Source organism: Ipomoea triloba, chromosome 9 (genome assembly GCF_003576645.1).
Source record: "Ipomoea triloba cultivar NCNSP0323 chromosome 9, ASM357664v1".
NCBI classification, from domain to species: domain Eukaryota; kingdom Viridiplantae; phylum Streptophyta; class Magnoliopsida; order Solanales; family Convolvulaceae; genus Ipomoea; species Ipomoea triloba.
The window spans coordinates 2,030,400-2,051,664 of record NC_044924.1 but is presented as its reverse complement, the minus strand read 5'-3'; the positions used below and the strand labels follow the sequence as shown (position 1 = coordinate 2,051,664).

Here is a 21,265-nt window from a genome sequence, read left to right as displayed (position 1 = left end):
GGGGGGGGGGGGGGGGGGGGGGGGGGGGGGGTTGGCAGCAGGGTAGGAGAGAGAGATATGCAGTAAGGACGAAAAAGAAGAGGACAAATGGTATAAAACTGAGATCAGATTAGTCGTTTTTGTCACCTTAAGTTGGCGGCCATGGAGCTCAGATTCATTGAGAAGAAGAGCCTCCTGAACAGCTTCAGGTTCAAGAAATTCAACATATGCATACCCCTTCGGTTGCCCAAACTTGTTAGTCCGAATCGTAACTCTATTTACCATCCCACATGCCTGAAAATGCTGCTGTACTTCCTCAGGAGTGCACGCATAATCCACCTGTGAAACAATTTTAGTAGCAAATTTATTTTCCCCAAGAAGACTGCACTATAACAGATACAAAGTACTTGTGTTGAACTTAGGCCATAGATCAATCCAGCAGCATAAACACATGCTAGAAGCAAGTGCCGTTTGTTTGGCTCAACCTATTTTAGAATTTATTAACTCCAAAAACCAAAAGCTGGAGCAGAAAAATAAGAACTTTAAAGAAGCATAAGTTGGGCCAAACAAGCTCTAAAAGAAAGGAAAATAGCTAAGCAGAATTAGAAGTTTAGTAAAGCTTAAGATACGAGAGAGGCAACACACATTAATGATTAAACACTAGCTCCAACCATTTATAGTAATTTCTACGATATCTATTCCCAGCCATATCAGCATACAAGCCAATCATAAGACCATTGATCTATAGTCACAGTTTAAACTACAACCGGAACCAAATAATAATGGTTTTTAGCAACATTGCATGGTTTAAATAAGATAACACAAAGAACTTCTTTAGTAGGCAAAACTGTAAAAGAGTGAAACCAATATCCTAAATACATTTACTAGTCAACCAGGCAAAAACCCCGCAGCCGCAGTTAAGATGGCTTCACTTCAAAACTGGTTTTTCATCTATAAGATTAGTAATCCAAGGTAGTGTCACTTCTATAAGATTAGTGGTCCAGTAAAAAGCCCATTGCTTAGTATTTGAAGTTCATGGTGCTGAGAAACAAAACAACATAATTTGACAGACTTGTAATTGTCATATATAATGTTCTATGGTAAAATCATTCAATTCAAAACTAATGTATACATTCCTTAATAAAGAACACAAGGAATAGAAGTCTCACATTGCCAACAAAGACAGACCGAGAATCCACTTCCTCCCTATTAGCCTGGTTTGCAGCATCAGCAGCAGGGTCTGGTTGGCATTGGGGCAAAACAAAATCATTTGTCATTTTGATGAACTAAATAACACAGTAAAATATCAGTTCTTCCATGAGTATATACATTTAAGCACAAAAAAAACGTTTAAATTTTTTTTTATTTTTTTTTGCTGAAACTAAAAAAATTTCAGAGAAAAATCAACCCTAGATAAAAGACCTTGAACGGCGCCCATTTCTTTCTCAACTTTGGCCTGCATTTCGCGGAGAGCCGCCGCTTCGTCTTCCATCTCCTTCAATCTCTTCTTCATTTCATCCAATTCCTGCAGTTTACAAGGAGTTGCGAGTTAGGGCACGATTGGAACAGAAATTGAAGGAATGCAGCAAAAGCATTGCAGAATGAAATAGAGAAGACGGCGAGAGACACCACGACAGCTCCGCTTTCCGGCGCAGCCATCTCCACGTCATCGCCTTCCATCGCCGATTCGCCACCTCTCTCGCTGGACCGCTTGGTCACAGGCTAGGATCGTCTCCTACATAAGAATCTCCGAAAGACATATACATTGGAGAAAAAATAATCACCGCTTAATTACACTTATGTCCTTAACTCTTTATGATTATGAAAATCGACCCCGAAAGTTTTTACCCCGCGTATTACATAAACTTTTTCGAGATTGGAAATTTACAATTCGGGTGAATTCGGTACATTTATCAATAAGTTTTGTGGGTATTAATTCAATAACAGAGTATCATGACCACTTGTACTATGATTTTCATTGGTTCGAGTCCCATTCTATAAATATTTTCATTCACTTTATCATTTTTTTTATTGTTTTATTTTTTTATAACTCAAAATTTTCATCTCCATCAAACTATATTCTGAATTTCATGAAACTGTTATAAACTCGATTATAAAGATATAAATTAATATTTCATCCTATATGATTGATTGCTAGGCATGATAGTTAGGTATGAACAGAGAAAGTTTATATTTGGGAGAAGAGACAAGGTTCAAACTTTAGTAGTACGTGGCAGTGTAAAATTTCTGTTTGTCGAGCCATTAGATAAGGGATTCAACTTTTTAATAGAAGAGAAAGTTCACATTTGTATCTACTTAATTAGGGGCAGCTATTAATTTGTTATGGATCAATTCAATTTTCTCAAATAACTTGACTAAATTATGATAATATTAGTAAGTGGACTGTTAATGTAAGTAAGGTTAGACGATGTTCCATTATTGTAAATGATGTGTCATGGATATTAAATGGCTATAATTTTACTAACACCATTCAATAAGTTTTCACAAAAAATATGAACAAAGATAAAAACTTATTCAATTAGCATAATTAACTTCCAAACTCACATTTTTATTTATTATTTATTATGGTATTCCTAGATAATAAGTAGTCTAGGAACTCATGATTAATTAGGGAGTTAATAGACATGAACATTTCTACCTCAATACTACGGAATATGCCAAACCAAATAAGCAGTAAACTACATACCATACAAATCAATGGCAGAAATTAAAGAGGGAGAAAAGCAACCCTAATTCCCCAAGCATTCCCCCATGCCACCTCCATTGTCGTCAAAAAAATCAAATCCCTTTTTCTAAAACTTCATATATATCTCGTAGTCTCTAAAGGTCTCAACTGTACTTTAGAGGCTAGCTACACAACATAAGTGGGCATTTGGTGAGAATGGTTCGGTTTTGCTCTCATCAGCGATTTAATAGCAGGCTTAGCCTGATCAGTCCCCTTCACAACCAAAAAGAACAACACCCGATACAAAACCACCATCCCCACCAAAACCAAGAGATCAACCCACTTAGAATACCCCATTTCAACCTGCAACAAACCCCTCAAAACCTCATCGCCACTCATAACCTCACCCGCCCTAATCCCCTCAAACCACACCCCCAAAAACTCGTTCTTAAACAGCCCCTGATACGCGTACCGGTGAAACGAAACATAGTACAACGGATACTTCCACAACGGCTTCGGCATGTCCCCCGGCAGCCGGAAATACCCGCCGCACAAAATCATCAGCGCCTGAATCCCCGCGCCGGCGATTATCCCCATCAGATACGTCGGCACCAGGCTCGCCACGATCATCATTAAACTCTCCACCAACAACATGCTTGTAAAAAGGACCAATGCGAAGAACAGAAAGTGCTGAAACCCTCTTTGAAGCCCGATTGGGTAATAAGCCAGCAGGCCTGGAATTAGGGACACGAGGAGTAAATAGGGGACGGAAGAGAATGAATTGCCGAGCACGAAGGCGCCGCAGCCGTAGTGGCCGTTGAGTTTTTCTCTTTGGAACACTTTCATGTCCTCCACGAACGACGGGAAGCCGCCGATCGCCATGAATGTGAGGAAGGAAGCGACGAACATGATGACGGAGCATCGGGCCTGGATCGAAGTGTAGCTATGGCCGATGTCGGTGTACATCGTACCTAGTCCGGCACCCATGATTATGTAAATCGCCAGACGCAGCCAGTAGTAGCCGAGGTCCCGGTACATGTTCAAGAAGGATCTTTTTGTCAGGACTATACTTTGGTTCATGAAGCTTGCATGGCTTGATTTCTTCAGTATTTCTCCCTCCTGAAGGATCATTAACTTGATTAATTTCCAGTTTGTGCAACATCATAACTTCTGGCTGTGATACTATCAGGTATAATTATGTATATTATTTTTTATTGATACTCTGACTAAGGTACCCAGCTAATAGGTCCCCGGTACCAGGAGCGCGCTAACCACCGGCCTTTACCAGCTACGGGTTGGGTTAGGTTGCACACCAGCTCTCCTAATGTAGGCAATCAGGTCACGGTGCCTGATGCAACACTCATAGACAGCGAAGCGAGACTTAGCAAGGATCTTGTCCAAATTTAGCTAGATACTTTCCTAATCTATTTTAGGTCATGTCTATAGTGGTTTGACAGCTTAGGCAACATTCTTAAAACCCAAATTTATTAAGTTTCTCGTGCTTTGTAAAGATTCATTATTCTTAATTTCTTATATAAATAACCAATTGGGGTCATTGTCAAAAAAAAAAAAAAAACTTCACATTGTAAGGGGTTCTAATTTGAATGCAAGTGCAACTGCGTTGACCAATTACTTCTTCATATTTTTTATTGCTATTCTCTTATTTTAGGATTTGTGTTGGTCTGTCGTATGGCATTATTTATACTACCTTTTTGTTAAAGGGTAATATCACTAATAGTGGTGCTACAACTATATATACTATATATAATATATCGTTATACCCAAACAACATTATACCGATCAACATTATAGAATGTAACATTATTTAATACTCAATATAGTCCTCGACTATAGTGGTTTTACTCAATTTAATCCTAAATGACTTTTTGTACTCAATTTAGTTCTCGACTTTGATGGTTTTACACAATTTAGTCCTTTGTTAAAAATTCTGTTAGTTGAATGTTAGAAATAGAGTCATAATGGTAATTTCTCATCCTTTTCTCCAATTTGAGATGATTCCTTCTTCTTCCCCTTATTAAGATTCACGCAGAAATGCAAATTTTCGTACTAAATCAACTTCAACCCTAAATAAATAAATACATAATAAATAAATATTTGGGTACGAAGATTTACATTTCTGCGTGGATCTTAATAAGGGGAAGAAGAAGGAATCATCCCAAAATGGGATGAAGAATGCGAAATTACTATTATGACCCTATTTCTAAACTTCAACTAACAGAATTTTTAACAAAGGTCTAAATTGAGTAAAATCATCAAAGTCGAGGACTAAATTGAGTAAAACCATCAAAGTCGAGGACTAAATTGGGCACAAAAAGTCATTTAGAACTAAATTGAGTAAAACCACTATAGTCGAGGACTATATTAGGTATTAACTCTTAATTAATTTGTATACTAGTCATCATCACCCATTATTATATTCCTTACCTCCCGACATATTTCAGCAACCTGGGTTTGAACTTCTTGGTATCTGTCGGATGATCGGTAAGACCTTATGAGAATATTGATGATTTCTTCTGTGGGCATGCTTCTACCACGACCTCGTAAACTTTCCTGCATGCTCACAATATGTATATTGTTTGGTCAGTACTAAGTACATTAGCCAATATTTAATTAAATGAATTTGGTAATAGAGAAACATAAGATGGAAAACCGTGCATATATGCTCACCAAGCAAGGATCTATTTTGTACGATGTACTAATTAAAGTTCTACCAAATTTGTTCTACATATAACTGCACCTACAAAGTTAGGTTAATTTAGATGGCTTAGCTTACCTCATCATAGCCATCAAAATCCTTGTTTATAGTTTTGAGGAAATGATCAGATGGATTCTGGAGAGCTGGGCAAGGGAACCCACATGTTTCGAAGAACTGCACCAACAAAACAACATACATTTATTGTCAAAGAAGCTAACTGCCTTACAGACATCAAAGAACAATCCAGTCAAGTTGATCGAACAGTTTGCTTAATAACTACAATGTTTCAAGTTCAACTTTTACAGTGCAAACAGCCTATTAGCCTTCTTAATTTGAGTCTGCCAGCTATTATTTAGATGCTAAGGTCACAAGGAGGGATATCCCGTGCACAATCTCGGATAATGACTGCAGTTTTCCGGGAAAAAAAAAATACTAACCTGAATTGCAGCAGAAGCGGGGCCAAAATAGACGACAGAACCAGAAGACAAGAGGCAGAGATTAGTGAAGAGGCTGAAAACTTCAGCGCTGGGCTGATGAATGGAGGCCACAACGGTTCTTCCCTCGCTAGCCAAATCCATAATTTTTCTCATCACGTAGTAGGAAGCGGCACTGTCAAGGCCGCTGGAGGGCTCGTCGAGGAAGAGAAGTTTGGGGCGGGTGAGAATCTCCAGGCAAATGCTCACTCTCCGTTTCTGTCCGCCGCTTATCCCTTTGCTCCCCCACCCTCCTCCGATTCTGGTGTCCATGGCGCCCTGCAACCCCATCTCCTTTATCGTCATGTCCGCTATCGCCTTCTTCTCCGATCTCGGCACCGAATTCGGGAGCTGCAGCTGCGCCGAGAAGTGCACCGCCTCTCGCACCGTCAGTGATGAGATCAGAGTGTCGTCTTGTGTCACGTACGCCTGTTGTTATTCCATTTCATTATCGCATATATATATATATATATATATATATATATATATATATATAATCAAGAAAATTGTAATTTATGTCCTTCCATAATATACCAATTATCAATGTCACTCATCCAATCTTGAATTATTATGAGTGTAAATATTACCCCTCCTGTTGGTATGAGAGTAAATATATACACATTTTAAAAAATTGATAGGCAATATTTACACCACTAATAATTAATTCAGGAGTGACATTAATAATTTACATAGAAAACATAAATTATAAATTTTTTTTCCTATATATTCGATTCATCGAAATCTTTAATGTATTGATTCAATTCATCGGAATCTTTAATGTATTGGTTCACGTACTGATGTTCCATAAGCCAGTGTCTGTTTCCGACCGTTGATCAGAATGTCGCCGCTCTGCCTGGTAGTCAACTCTAGTCTTCCTGGTCCAAGAAAAATGAAATTTAAAGAACTATATAAAAAGTTTAAACCTGACTTTGTGATTGAGTGGCATGAAGTAGCTATGAATAGATATTATATTATAACACAGTCAGTAAAATTAAAAACTGTCTAAAAATCTCAAAGAATAAAAAATGGAAAAAATCATGAACGTAGATACTCCAGTGTACCTGCTAAAGCGTCAAGGAGAGTAGACTTGCCGGAGCCAGAAGGGCCCATGAGGGCTAAGAGTTCGCCAGGCCTGGCATACCCGGTCAGACCTTTAAGAATGGCCTTTGTGCCTTCCTTTACAGACACCGTTACCCATAAATCCTCCCATGTCAGGAAAACACCATCTACTTTCGTACAAAATGCACACAAAATCAAGAAAACAAAAAAAAAATGTTAACAAAACCACATAATATTGATAGCTAGCTGATGAATCTAACCGTCAGGGGTTAGGAGAGGCTCCTCCGGCGACTGGAAATCTCCACAGCCACTGCCGAACAACCCACAACCCGCTTCCATAGCCGTAAAGACCAGATCAACACTCTCAGGTAATGATTGCGGGTTTTTCAGGTCACAGATTAATCAGATCTACAGCTCAAAAGGTTATGAGTCGTATGTCTGCAGGCTGCAGCAGCTGTGGGTCTATGGTGTGTGTATATATATATATATATTGATATATTTATATATCTTGATTCCAATTCAACTTGCAGGGAACGACTCTCCGACCAGACTTTAGGTCTGAAGCGCAGCCGCGCAGTAGGTTTGAGTATCTTACCGAAAACCTTACCGAATCTTACCAAAACTATTTATAATAGGTGGCGTGGTTAATGAGTTTTGTGCCCCGCCTGTACGAGGAGGATGGTCATGATCCAGAAACGTAGTAGAAAATTAAACCCAAAGAGATACCAACAATATAATTAATATAATGGATGGATTATATATATATTATTCGGCAGACTATGATCCTGCATGCAGATTCTTTTCGAAACCTCATGCATGCATGCATTGCTAGATTGATATATTTTGTTTGCTGTGAAATACAACTTAAACCCTATTCTTCTTACTTGAACCTGTTTGGCAGCTACTCGGGTCAAACCCTTCAAAACGTTGTCCTTTATTGGTTAAGGTCACAAAACAGACTTCATTTAAACACACATTTAGGTAGTCGACATAGAAGGTTAATCATCAAATTAACCTTATTATTCACGATGAATATATGTAAGACATATGTAATATGGTGTTGGTGGAAAGACTTACCTATACCCAAAACTCTTTAAGACACATGCGCATAGGAGTCTATTGTCCTATCCTATATTTACATATGTTCCAAACTATAATTGGATTACATGTTTGTAAAATTTGTTTGTACCATTTTTTTGAAAAAACTAGAGAAAGGTTAAAAAATTGGAGAATCAGAGTGGACGCAATCTAAGTTACCAAATTTCTGTTGGTCCCAGCAATTGAAATTTCAATCAATAAGTTAGCTAGAGCACTATGTAATAACTTGTTAATGAATGTGGCATTTAAAAAATATATATACGCAAGTACAAAACACATAAATACAACTATAAGACAAACAACTGCCCTGCATTTTTGTAAAAGAAATACTGGTATACCTATCTATTCATACTATAGAAGGAAACAAGCAAGCTAAGTGCCCAAGTACATCCAATATTTATACACATATATAACAATTTTATGGTAGGTATATACATATATGAGCACCATATAGAGCAAAAGATATGCATCTATATAATGATTTGTCTACACATACACTCTTTTAAGTTTAGCTAGAGCTTGTGATACAAGATTTGAGTGTACGGTAGTAGTAGGGTAGGTGGGCACAATTTACATTATTATTAACTTTTTAGGTGACGGAGAAACCACAGTCACTATTTAACGTCGTGCACGAAATAAATTAAACCAACAGCCTGTATTACGACCTTAGCTTATCTTAGTCCACTAATGACTACATAGAGGTAAACCAACTGATCTTAATTGACTGGCTGCACTCTGCATTATGAGTCAAACTTTGAAATTTGTGATTATTCAACCACCGAAACTAATTTTGTTGAGGTTGTCCGGGCCCATAGAGACTCTCATTAGTGCTTTCATGGCAGGTTTAGCCTTTTCACTTGCCTTGACAACCAACAAGAACAGCAGCCTATACAAACCCACCATCCCCACCAACACCAACAGATCAAACCATTTTGAATGCCCCATTTCCACCTGCAACTCATCTCTCAGAACTTCATCTCCGGCGATGACATCACCTCCTCTCATCCCGGAGAATCTCAGACCTTCAAACTCGTTCTTGAATAGCCCTTGGTAAGCGAACCTATGGAAAGAAACATAGTACAACGGGTACTTCCAGAACAGCTTAGGCAAATCCTCCGGCAGCCGGAAATACCCGCCGCCGAGAATCATCAGCGCCTGAATTCCAGCTCCGGCGATGATCCCCATCAGATAGTTCGGAACCACGCTGGCGACAATCATCATTAAGCTCTCCACCACTAACATGCTGGCAAAAAGGGACAAGAAAAAGTACCCAAAGTGATCAAATAATCCTCTTTGAAGTCCGATGGGGAAATAAGCAATCGCCGATGGGATTAGCGACACGAGGAGCAAAAATGGGAGCGAGGAAAACGTGTTGGCGATCACAAATGCGGTGCACCCGTAGTGCCCGTTCAGATTTTCTCTGTGAAATACTTTCATGTCTTCCACGAATGAAGGGAAACCGCCGATCGCCATGAAGGTGAAGAATGTAGCGACGAACATGATGACAGAACATCGGGCCTGAATCGAAGAATAGGTCCGGCCAATTTTCAGGTAAATGTAGCCAAGGCCTATACCCAAAGCCACATAAATTGCTAGGCGCAGCCAGTAGTAGCCTGGATCACGGGACATGTTCAAGAAAGATCTTCTTGTGAGCACAATACTTTGAGTGAAAAAGTCTGCATGACTGGTTTTCTTCAGCACTTCTCCTTCCTGAGATGTAATTAACTCAGTTTTGTTCTTTACAATTTTGCAACTTCATTCAGAACGCACATTTAAGTAAGATGATGATGATTACCTGCTTGGATATTTGAGCAACCTGTGTTTGAACTTCTCGGAATCTGTCAGATGATTTGTATGAGTTTACCAGAATGTTGATCACTTCTTCTGTGGGGATGCCTCTAGCACAGCCTTGTTCAATGTCCTGCCCACATTATTCGTATAGAGATGAGCCCAATTAGTTCAATTTGGGTCCAAATAAAAATTTACCCTATGAATATAACTGAACCGTCCTTGTCAAATTGAACGAGTTTAAATCTGTCACGCATGGATTTATTATTATTATTATTATTATTATTATTATTATTATTATTATTATTATTATTATTATTATTATTATTATTATTATTATATTATGAGATTAGATTGAGGTGATTTAAGACTTTATAAAGTTAAAATAATTATGCATAACTTTTACTCGTATATTTTTAGAGATTTGAAAGATATTGTGGTCAAAATTTGTACTCATGCACAATGATGAGTCACTATCTTATATTTTTAAATTGCTTTGTTTTTAATAGTTGATTTAGTTGCCAATGGTATTCTTGTCTAGTGGCATCCGGTTGTGGAAGGGGTGGATTCGAGCTTGCGAAGGCGTTGCTGTCTCTCTGAGAAAGTAGTTTACGAATAAAATGTAGGAATAGATTTGATTGGGGCGTGACTAAGACCCTAAACTTGTATCACTATTGATCTTTAATTTTGCCTCGTAGAATAAACTATTTATCTCTTTTCAGTTTGTATTAATTAGACACGTATTTCGTGTGGACCCTATAGTACTAGATTGCTTTGTACGTGTTCTCCTCCGCCATTGGTTAGTGAAAAACGTACTAAAGTGTATATATGTAACAAATGTGACAGAGACATTAACAACCATTCAAGGAGCTGGCATAAATAATGCATCATTAACAAGTTTAGAAGTAATTTTAATTTAATTACCTCATCATTATTATCAAAATCTTTGTTTATAGTTTTGAGGAAATGGTCAGATGGATTCTGGAGGGTTGGGCAGGGGAAACCACAGGTTTCGAAGAACTGCATCATCAAAACAGCATATGTTACTAACATCAAAGAACAATATAATAATACTTCAAAACCAATAATGCATGCATATATATATATATATATATAGGCTATGTAGCAAAACGTTAATACTAAATAACAGATTTTAGTTTTTCTTAAATTTAATCTGATGCATTCAATTTTCTCAGATTTAAAGTTGTGATTAATTATTAGTTTTCTCCTTTCCTATATATATAGTACCTGAATTGCAGCAGAAGCAGGGCCAAAATAGACGACAGAACCAGAAGACAAGAGGCAGAGATTAGTGAAGAGGCTGAAAACTTCGGCGCTGGGCTGATGAATGGACGCCACGACGGTTCTTCCCTCGCGCGCCAAGCCCGCAATTTTGCCCGTCACGTAGTAGGAAGCGGCACTGTCGAGACCGCTGGTTGGCTCGTCCAGGAACAGAAGTTTGGGGCGGGTGAGAATCTCCAGGCAAATGCTCACTCTCCGTTTCTGTCCGCCACTTATCCCTTTGCTCCCCCACCCTCCTCCTATTCTCGTGTCCATGGCGCCCTCCAACCCCATCTCCTTTATCGTCATGTCCGCTATCTCCTCCTTCTCCGATCTCGGCATCGAGCTCGGGAGCTGCAGCTGCGCCGAGTAGTGCACGGCTTCTCGCACCGTTAGCGACGCAATCAGTGTATCCTCTTGTGTCACGTACGCCTGCCAATTCGCGGTTATAACCACAAAATCACAAGTTTGAATATCAGTTTTAATTTTTTGATTTAAACTGAACAGCTATGGACAACTTAATAAGCTGGTTTATGATTTTTTGTATGCTTAGGTCACAATAGGAGTTTATCCAGTGCACAATTTCAGACAGTGACTGATATAATATGTAGATAGACTGAGTAATTTGCATACCGATGCTCCATAAGCTAATGGTTGTGAACGACCGTTGATCAGAATATCCCCACTTTGCCTAGTGCTCAACTCCAACCTTCCTGGTGGTGTACACGTTAAAAAACACTCACAAATTTGCCTAGTGCTCAACTCCAAACATTTTTTTTTTAAATCAAACTTGAAATTTTGTGGTTACCAACCTAATATTACTTACCTGCTAGGGCATCAAGGAGAGTAGATTTGCCAGAGCCAGAAGGGCCCATGATGGCTAAGAGGTCACCAGGTGTGGCATACCCAGTGAGACCTTTAAGAATAGGCTTCTTCCCTTCCTTTCCAACAGACACAGTAACCCATAAATCCTCCCACGTCAAGAAAACACCGCCGCCGCCATTTTCTGTTTGGGTTGTTGCCATTGAAACTGCTGGAGTCTCCATCTCTAATGGGATAAGGTTGAGTTTCTTACTAGCTTGCGGTTTAATGGTGGACTCATGATCAGAATCCATTATCCAAATCAAAAGAGGATATGATGAAATAGAAAGAAGAAATTAAAGGTTTAATAATCTTTTAGTTCTTGAAGAAATAATATGCATTACTTGTGTAGTATTAGTGCGTGTATGCGGGTATATATATACGTGCATGAATTATTCATGAATATATATATATATATATATATATATATATATATATATTGAATTTAATTTAATATATGGACCCGCTATTATTTTCTTGGTATTATTTTCAACACGAACTCGATAGTCGCAATAGTTATACCATAGTAAACATTCAGTATGTAAATTGTGAACATTCACATTTTACATATGGGCCCTAACATCAACTATCTCGTCTAATTTTAAAAACTGTTGTTTCCAACGGTTTGAATTTTTAACAAGTTTTTTTGTGGACCCACTATTTTACACAAACTATATTCTAGTTATTTATTTGTTATCATTCTAAAAATTATAATTATAATTATTTATATTTTAATTAAACATATCAAAATTTAATTTAAAGAATAATTATAAATTTAATAACAAAATTAAATAAAGAAACCGGCTGTTGCATAACATAAATTTTAAAAATCTTATGTTTTTAAAATTTGTTACAAAAAATAAATAACAAAATGTTTTAAAAAGAAGAAGAAGAAGTTGGAACAACCAGTTTTTTTAAATTAAAGATTAAATAATACTCCGTAATAATTTAGTGTGATCACTCGTTGGCAGCCACTCTGGAAGTCCAACCAGCACGTTATTGAAATGCGCCTGCTGGGTATAAGTGTGTGTACTCTCAAACGTATTTTTACTTTTTTTTTTTCCCTCAAAGAACCATCATTTGCAGGGATTTATTGAAAATTATTATATCCATCATTTGCTTTTACCTTTTTTATATTGGTGAAAATGTAATACTTCTCAAATAAAATATACTAATATTTATTCATTAAAAAGAATTGCATTTTGAAAGAAACGGTCTTATGTCCCCCCCCCCCCCCCCCCAAAAAAAAAATCTATTACATAGAGAGATAGAAAATTTGTAACCACAATAATTAAAATAATAAAATAAAATTTATCACTTATTAGTTACTAATATAAATTGTTTGACATTTTTTTCTCACTAAATTGTACCGTAGTTATTTTCCTTAGTGATCACATGAGACTATCATGTGAAGTTACTTTCTTGCGGTCGATATTGTGTTTCGCATGAAATATCTAACAAATTACTTAACAACAAATAATGTTATGCTTCTAGAAGAATATGATCAAAATGTACTGTTGTAGCAATAATTTCTAACAAATTACGTAACAACAAATAATGTTATATAAGCTTCTAGAATATGATCGAAATGTACTGTTGTAGAACTAATTTTTGCATTATATTGTATATACTACCGCACTAGGGTTCAAACCTGTAACTATCCCCTCCAAGACTGTCGAATGCATGGTGAACAAAATGCATTTTAATATGATGAGAATCATAATTTACCCACTAAACTACCACTTTTACGGTACAAAATGCATTTTTTCAAAAGATAATATTATTTATGTAAGTTGGAAGTAAGAAGTTGGAGTTTATATGCAGTATTTTTTAAAAGATAATATTGAGTTTCACGTGGTGCAGACTCCATTTCGATGCCAATAACCCCACAAAATTGACCAAATGACGTTGATAATATGTAAAGGTTGGCAATTAACATACGTATGTTTTGTCTTGTACATGTCAAATGAATGGACACAATTTCATTTAACTTTAAAACGTGCCGTACTATATGCATGTTTTTTTTTTTGTTTTTCTTTTTGTGGCAAATAAATATGGTTTTAACTTCCAACATTTTACTAGTGGGTAAACCCTAATATCTTGGACTATGTATCCAAGTTCAACTCAAAGTTGTGGTTGAGGATTAATTGGTAACTGTCGATGCAGACCTAAGAGCTTGGCGCCTTTAACCAAATTGCTTACAACCATAGATTGATTTATGTTCTCTTCATCTAGTCACCCTGGGAAGACATCACGGGTCGGAATCATTTTATCTAAATTTATGTAATTTTGTTTTCTTCTTCTAGATTACATTTTATCATGTTTTAAATTATTATGTGTATCTCTTAATATTCATTTCTAATGTCATAATTGCACCCGTCAGGTTCCTCCTGTGCAAAATATCTAACAAGTTACGTTCGGTCGATATTGTATTTTGTATGAAATATCTAACAAATTACGTAACAACAAATAATGTTATGCTTCGAACAGTGTGGTGCATTTTTGCATATCTAATGGTAAATTCACATCGCGCACGGGAAGCACTGTCCGCATTCGAACCAGTATCATGATATAAATATATTTATTGAAATTTTAATAAAATTAAAATACTAAAGATAAGTTTATGTAAAAACTTCATGTATATTTTGTTTTAAATTTGAGATTCAAACTTTTTTTATTTATTATTATTTTTTTTTTGAAAACTTGAGATTCAAACTTATAATTTCATCGCTAGAGAAAAGATACCCTGCGCAGGAGTGCATGTAGTGAAAGGGTGGTTGTAGATTTGGATCGAAGCGAGCATTATATTTAAAGCGCCAATGAAGTTTCAATTCCCCAACTGTCAACTGGTATCTCTAACAACCGGTCGTACGATTTTAATTTTTGGTTGGGTTTGAAATAGGATGCGCTTACACTGCTGAATCTAACCCGTGCGTTTAAAAATCCAAAAAATAGAGTTTTTAGTGTTTGGTTAGAGGAGGAAAATGTGATCAATCAAAAATAGATTGGATTTTTCAGAAAATGACTTCCCTTTTTTGGGAGGTCATTTTCTGTTTACAGCAGTAGAGTAACCAATCACCCGCCACCTATTACCCACCACCCCACCACCCACCACTACCCCCACCCCCACCAGGCCACCACCACCCCACCCAACTACCACCATCATTTTATATTTTAAATATTTAAAATTGAAAATAATTATGTTTATTTTTCAGAAAATGAACCAAACAAATTAAAATAGTTTTCCAGAACACAACCAAATACGGAAAAGGAAAATGTTTTATGAAAAATTACTCATTTTCTTACTTTCCAAACGGACCCTTAGTATAATAATCAAGAATAATCTATATACTCTTTGCTCGGAGAGGAATTAGATGTAGTTTAAAGTGATGTTTTTTATTGATTGGTTACTGGAAAGTTGCTAATTAACTTCATTCCTAAAAAAAGTTGATGACTTTCATTGATGGGCAAGATCGAGAGGTATACCTATGTATACCATAGAATACAACAACTACATACATATACATAACATTAGAGTTTCTTGCTACGATAGCCTAGCTAGGTGCTGCGAGGAGGAGAAAAATCCTTTGGGTACCTTCTTTTTTTATCTAAAAAAGAAATATTAAAGTTTAATACAAAGAATTCTATCATATTGAGTGAAATCATACCCCTCATATGTCTTTATTCACAGTTCATAACTAAAAAAACCATTTGCACTGTCTGTGCGGGTTATATGTTTAGAAACCTCGTAGTATGACTTGGTGTATGGGAAGATGTAGAAGAAGGGAAGGTGGCTACAACCTGGTGACTTTGTTTTGGTGACACTCTCATCACTGCTTTCACAACATGTTTAGCCTTCTCACTTGCCTTCACAACCAACAAGAAAACCACCCTATACACAACCCCCATCACCATCAAAACCAAGAGATCAATCCACTTTGAATGACCCATTTCAACCTGCAATTGATCCCTCAAAACTTCTTCTCCGGCGATAATCCCACCGGTTTCCGTTTGCAATCTCAGCCCCAAGAACTCATTCTTGAATAGGCCATGATAAGCATACCTCTGAAAATCAATGTAATATATTGGGTACCGCCAGAACGGCTTTGGTAGATCTTTGGGCAGCCGGAAATAGCCGCCGCCGAGGATCATTAGGGCTTGTAATCCGGCTCCGGTGATGATTCCCATTAGGTAATTGGGGACCAAACTGGCAATGATCATCATCAAGCTTTCTACTAAAAACATGTTCATGAAAATGACTAAAGCGAAATATGCAAAATACCCAAATTCCCTTTTGAGCCCTACTGGGAAATAAGCAATCATTCCGGGAATGATTGACACCAGAAGGAGATATGGCAGGGAAGAAAGTGTGTTGCCAATCATAAATGCCCCGCACCCATAGTGGCCGTTGAGGTTTTCTTTTTTGAACACTTTCATGTCTTCTACAAATGAGGGGAAGCCGCCGATTGCCATGAATGTAAAGAAGGAGGCGACAAATGCCAGCACTGAGCATCTTGCCCGGATGGAATTGTTGGTGTATCCAATATTGATGTACATGTATCCTAGTCCGACAGCTAATGTTATGTAAATTCCCAGGCGCAGCCAGTAGTAGCCAAGGTCGCGGAACATGTTCAAGAGAGATCTTCTTGTGAGCACAATGCTTTGGGTGAAAACGTCTGCACGGCTGGTTTTCTTCAGTTCTTCTCCTTCCTGAAATGTAATAAACTCAGTTTTGGATGACTAAGAAACCACAATTGGGTATATACTGGGTAAACTCAAACTTGAACAACAATAAAGTAAATCAGTTTGAGTTGCTTGTTCAAAGTTGCCCGTCTCAAAATAAGAATGCCAATAGACCCAGTTACGGATGTTAATCGGGCTGTCCCGCATTCAGTTTCAGCCCTACCAGAATTATTGATTTTGAGCTTATAAGGCTGATTTTCTTACGGGCTAAATTGGACACCTTATGGGGTCAACTCATAGTTTTGGATTAATATTAACATCCCTAAGTAAACTGCTTTTACTGCGAGTCAAACTTGAAATGTTGTGATTACCAAGTCAATGATCTAACCAACTTAACTGAAATTATTCCCTATAGTTTTGAAGCATCAAGAAATCTAAGTATGATGATGATGATTACCTGCTTGGATATCTCAGCAACCTGTCTTTGAACTTCTTGGTATCTGTCAGATGATTTGTATGAGTTTACCAGAATGTTGATCACTTCTTCTGTGGGGATGCCTCTAGCACAACCTTGTTCAATGTCCTGCTCACATTGTATATATATATATATACACCTTAATAAGCTTCTTGAAGTTAATATGAGGGGAGACATGCAAGTTTAGGGGCAATTTTATTTTACCTCATCATCATTGTCAAAATCTTTGTTTATGGTTTTGAGGAAATGATCAGATGGATTCTGGAGAGTTGGGCAAGGGAAACCATTGGTTTCAAAAAACTGCAACAACAAAAGTCATTATTTTGAGAGGCAATTAGGAAATCTAGCAACCATTGTCGAGAGTGTGCACAGAATAAACTCTTTTTTTTTTTAATCTAACAAGCAAAAAGTCACAATGTTAAGAGCTAAACTAGCCCAGCCTAGGCTGTGAAACCAAGAAATTGGTAAATATGGTATATATTTACCTGGATTGCAGCAGAAGCAGGGCCAAAATAGACAACTCTACCAGAAGACAACAGGCACAGGCTACTGAAGAGGCTGAAAACTTCGCTGCTGGGCTGATGAATGGATGCAACCACGGTTCGATTCTCGCGTGCCAACCGCCCAATTTTGCTCATCACGTAGTAGGAAGCGGCACTGTCCAGACCGCTGGTTGGCTCGTCGAGGAAGAGAAGTTTGGGGCGGGTGAGAATCTCCAGGCAAATGCTCACTCTCCGTTTCTGTCCACCGCTTATCCCTTTGCTCCCCCACCCTCCTCCTATTCTCGTGTTCATGGCGTCCTGTAACCCCATCTCCTTTATAGTCGTGTCCGCTATCTCCTTCTTCTCCGATCTGGACAGAGAGCTCGGGAGCTGCAGCTGCGCGGAATAGTACACGGCCTCGCGCACCGTTAGCGTCGCAGTCAGAGTGTCCTCTTGCGTCACATAAGCCTGAAGATTTCACCACATACATACATATTTTTAGTACTACTTGTAACGTTTTCCTATTACATTGTAATATCTGTTCATTTATACTTTTTCAACATGTTGAAGTACAAATAGTCAATACAACATCTATTGAGGCTTGATCTTTACATAACATTTGACTACACAACCAATATAAGGCCAATAAAGGATTCCAGTGTGAATCAAATTTATAACTTTGTGGTTACTAGTCAAACAGACATTAATTTTGTGATTTATTTAATTACATACCGATGTTCCATAAGCCAGTGTTTGGTTTCGACCATTGATCAATACATCCCCACTTTGCCTAGTGGTCAGCTCCAGTCTTCCTGATCATCAACAGTATAAATGCCCATTCAGCATATTATATATGAATTATAAATGACTGAAGAGCTGGTGGTATAAATTCATTTTCATTTTTGGTCCTATTGTTATTGGGGCATTGCCAATTTTAGTCCGCTTCATTAATTTTTGCCACATTGCGGCCAGTCTTATTTAGTCATTGCCATTTTTAGTCCACCCTTAAAATTTTCGTCAAGTAACCGTCCAAAACAAGGGTATTTTGATCCTTTAATGCTTTGATCATCTTCTTTACCACATGCAGTGATTTTCCTTACAGATTTTCATCCAATGAAGAGGTCCGGTGAAAGCCATGGCTTTGTAATGTGGCTCACATGTCTTTTACCGGACCTCTTCAATGGATGAAAATGTGTAAGGAAAACCACTGCAAATGGTCAAGGGGATGACCAAAGCATGAAAAGATCAAAAATACCCCTATTTTGGATGGCAATTTGACTAAAATTTTAACGGTGGACTAAAAGTGGCAAGGACTAAATAAGACTGGCCGTAATGTGGCAAAAATTAATGAAGTGGACTAAAATTGGCAATGCCTCAATAACATTAGGACCAAAAATGGAAATGACTCATTGAAACATGTGCTCCATCTCAATGTATAAATAACATATGCTCCATCTCAACTAAAAAAGTCTAAACTCGTAATTAGATTGCACATTTATGTTTATATATTATATGTTTAGCGCATATACCTGCTAAAGTATCAAGGAGGGTAGATTTGCCGCAGCCAGAAGGGCCCATGATGGCTAAGAGTTCACCAGGCCTCGCATACCCGGTGAGACCTTTAAGAATAGCCTTCTTCCCTTTCTTCCCAACTGATACAGTCACCCACAGATCTTCCCACGTCAAGAAAACGCCGCCGCCGACGTCTACTTTCGCCGCTTCTGCTCCGCCGCCTGGTCTCTTGTCCTTCGGCATCGACGACACACCGGCGGCTGTCTCCATCTCCAACGGGACAGTGTTGAATCTGTTACTATCACACTGTATGATTCCAGAATCCATAGCTAAAAAAAAAAAGGCAAGAAGATCAGAGATCGAACTTGAAGAATATAATATTTACTGTTTCAGTTCAAGAAATATGTTTAATTTCAATCTCGCATGTTTATTGCATTAACAATGCATGCTTCATATATATAGGGATATAGATGGACAGACTTGTTTGACAAATGACAAGGACGTGACGTGTGTGCATGCCAAATTCAATTCGTCATGCTGTACCTATATGGTCGCGTCACTCGTGTGGATGAATTTAATACATGCATGACCCGGCCATGTATTCTTGGTACGTGTCATTTTTAGTGCCCGAGCTCAAGTGGCAAGTGATAATTCTCCATGGGCCAGCTCCCGTACCTCCTGGAGCGAAGGTGAGTGTACTCGAACCGTTCAATTAAGCAGACGGAGAAAGATCCACTGGGCTTACAAAAACAAATCATAAATGCATGAACAGGTAAGGTGGGTTGCAATTTTTGTAATAAGAGTATAAACGATAGGTACCTGTGGTGGATATCCAGTTGCAAGTTAGGAGTAAGGTGAGCTGAGAAAGTATAAAGACAACCCACAAGTTTAGTTTATTACTGGTTCAGTAGGTAGCAATATTTGAAAAAAGAGAAAGTATAATAATGGATTAGTGATTGAGGCCAACCAATTGCCATCCCTATGCACGAGCTATACTAAATGAGATGGTTTGGTTTCAAACAAAAAAAAAAGAGATGGTTTATTGTGGCTGGTATTGCAAGTACTCATGGATCCACTAAATTTGTTTTGACTTAATTCACATCCGGCCAGTGAATTAAATGTGGGTTTACTTAGATAAAATTTGTCATTACCATATTAAAAGTGATTTTTTAAATACTATTGACTCAATTACAATGTAATATTCTATACTTTTTTCTACTAGTTGCAGCCTCACTATATCTACTATATCTACTCTAAACAAAGAGTCACTATATCTAATTTGTTTCTCTAATCTAGAATCAAAACGATGTTGTGTGTCTGTGTATATAAATATATAATTAGATTATTATCTTATAGTTTTATTTTAAAATTATTGCCATTTTGATTTTTTTATTTTTTATGTTTGAATAGTTAAATTATTATATTATAATTTTATTCTTTAAAATGCAATATCTTCTATACTATAACAACTACTCAATAAGATATATATGGCTATTTTGTTTTGTTCTGTTTTTTCTTTTTTTCTGAACAAAGAGTGCAAAATGTTGAAGTTTGGCTATGACTTTTTGTGAGCTGAGATACTTACGTGCATTGATGGAGATATGCCTATACAGTGAATGATTTTCCACCACATTTTCGTATATATGTACACCTGGCGTGCGTGTGTTATGTAAGGATTACTGGGAACCATAAAATTTTATGCCATTTTTCTCTAACATCACATTTTGTTTGTGCTAGAGAAAAGATACCCTGCATAGGAGTGCATGTAGTGAAATGGTTGTTGTAGCTTTGGATCGAAGCGAGCCAGCAAGCATTTAAAACGGCCTTTGAGGTTTCAATTCCTGTTTTTTTTTTTTTTTTTTTTTTTTTTTAAGGGTTTCAATTCCCCAACCGTCAACTGGTCTCCTTAACAACCGGGCATTCTACATCCCAAGGTTACGTACTTACGTTGCTGCTACGGTTTTAATTCTCGGTTGTTGGGTTTGAAACAGGATGCGTTTATATTGCTGAAAATATCCCATTTTTATAGTATAATAATAATAATCAAGAATTTATATATATCCTTTAACCAATAGATAGTTCAAATGACAAGGAAGCTCTCTGTAGAGAAAAATTTCGTAAGAACTTAGGTTCGAATTTTACAAGTGAGTATGTGCCTCCCGGAATGAGCGA

At 37.5% G+C, this 21,265-nt stretch overlaps 4 protein-coding genes across 5 annotated transcripts in view; all 4 read right to left on the bottom strand.

Annotated features, from left to right (window-relative positions):
* Positions 1-1,758, bottom strand: part of LOC116030041 (polyadenylate-binding protein 2-like) — a 2,423-nt gene extending 665 nt beyond the window's left edge. Inside the window, exons 1-4 of one of the 2 annotated variants that reach the window (XM_031272139.1) lie at positions 1,609-1,758; positions 1,402-1,504; positions 1,149-1,219; positions 127-318 (exon numbers count right to left, since the gene is read on the bottom strand). In XM_031272139.1, coding sequence (XP_031127999.1) covers positions 127-318; positions 1,149-1,219; positions 1,402-1,504; positions 1,609-1,659 — 417 coding nt within the window. In that variant the 5' untranslated portion in view covers positions 1,660-1,758. The remainder of the gene's footprint in view (positions 1-126; positions 319-1,148; positions 1,220-1,401; positions 1,505-1,608) is intronic. The other variant, XM_031272140.1, reaches the window with a different exon arrangement.
* A 735-nt stretch (positions 1,759-2,493) lies between these two features.
* On the bottom strand, positions 2,494-7,368 carry LOC116030040 (ABC transporter G family member 11-like). Its single transcript, XM_031272138.1, has 7 exons — positions 7,174-7,368; positions 6,916-7,080; positions 6,650-6,729; positions 5,819-6,283; positions 5,460-5,555; positions 5,111-5,236; positions 2,494-3,784 (listed from the first exon to the last, which is right to left on the bottom strand). Exons 1-7 carry the CDS (start codon positions 7,250-7,252, stop codon positions 2,852-2,854), a joined length of 1,944 nt encoding a protein of 647 aa, XP_031127998.1. The 5' UTR covers positions 7,253-7,368; the 3' UTR covers positions 2,494-2,851.
* Positions 7,369-8,462: 1,094 nt separating this feature from the next.
* Positions 8,463-12,210, bottom strand: LOC116030180 (ABC transporter G family member 11-like). Its single transcript, XM_031272343.1, has 6 exons — positions 11,907-12,210; positions 11,714-11,793; positions 11,048-11,512; positions 10,724-10,819; positions 9,807-9,932; positions 8,463-9,721 (listed from the first exon to the last, which is right to left on the bottom strand). The coding sequence occupies exons 1-6, from the start codon at positions 12,193-12,195 to the stop codon at positions 8,783-8,785; spliced, it is 1,995 nt and encodes a 664-aa protein (XP_031128203.1). The 5' UTR covers positions 12,196-12,210; the 3' UTR covers positions 8,463-8,782.
* Positions 12,211-15,371: 3,161 nt separating this feature from the next.
* On the bottom strand, positions 15,372-19,487 carry LOC116030179 (ABC transporter G family member 11-like). Its single transcript, XM_031272342.1, has 6 exons — positions 19,111-19,487; positions 18,314-18,393; positions 17,585-18,049; positions 17,304-17,399; positions 17,082-17,207; positions 15,372-16,651 (listed from the first exon to the last, which is right to left on the bottom strand). Exons 1-6 carry the CDS (start codon positions 19,418-19,420, stop codon positions 15,671-15,673), a joined length of 2,058 nt encoding a protein of 685 aa, XP_031128202.1. The 5' UTR covers positions 19,421-19,487; the 3' UTR covers positions 15,372-15,670.
* Positions 19,488-21,265: the final 1,778 nt, after the last annotated feature.

What these genes read in the sequence shown, in the direction of transcription:
- LOC116030179 (XM_031272342.1), bottom strand. Translation starts at nt 19,420, where the DNA reads ATGGATTCTGGAATCATACAGTGTGATAGTAACAGATTCAACACTGTC. An exon ending in CACTGGCTTATGGAACATCG is followed by an intron (nt 18,050 to 18,313) that starts GTATGTAATTAA and finishes TGAAATCTTCAG; the next exon opens with GCTTATGTGACGCAAGAGGA. An exon ending in CTGCTTCTGCTGCAATCCAG is followed by an intron (nt 17,400 to 17,584) that starts GTAAATATATAC and finishes TTGTTGTTGCAG; the next exon opens with TTTTTTGAAACCAATGGTTT.
- LOC116030180 (XM_031272343.1), bottom strand. Translation starts at nt 12,195, where the DNA reads ATGGATTCTGATCATGAGTCCACCATTAAACCGCAAGCTAGTAAGAAA. An exon ending in ATTTTGATAATAATGATGAG is followed by an intron (nt 9,933 to 10,723) that starts GTAATTAAATTA and finishes TAATGTGGGCAG; the next exon opens with GACATTGAACAAGGCTGTGC. An exon ending in TTGCTCAAATATCCAAGCAG is followed by an intron (nt 9,722 to 9,806) that starts GTAATCATCATC and finishes ATTACATCTCAG; the next exon opens with GAAGGAGAAGTGCTGAAGAA.
- LOC116030040 (XM_031272138.1), bottom strand. Translation starts at nt 7,252, where the DNA reads ATGGAAGCGGGTTGTGGGTTGTTCGGCAGTGGCTGTGGAGATTTCCAG. An exon ending in CACTGGCTTATGGAACATCA is followed by an intron (nt 6,284 to 6,649) that starts GTACGTGAACCA and finishes GAATAACAACAG; the next exon opens with GCGTACGTGACACAAGACGA. An exon ending in ATTTTGATGGCTATGATGAG is followed by an intron (nt 5,237 to 5,459) that starts GTAAGCTAAGCC and finishes GTGAGCATGCAG; the next exon opens with GAAAGTTTACGAGGTCGTGG.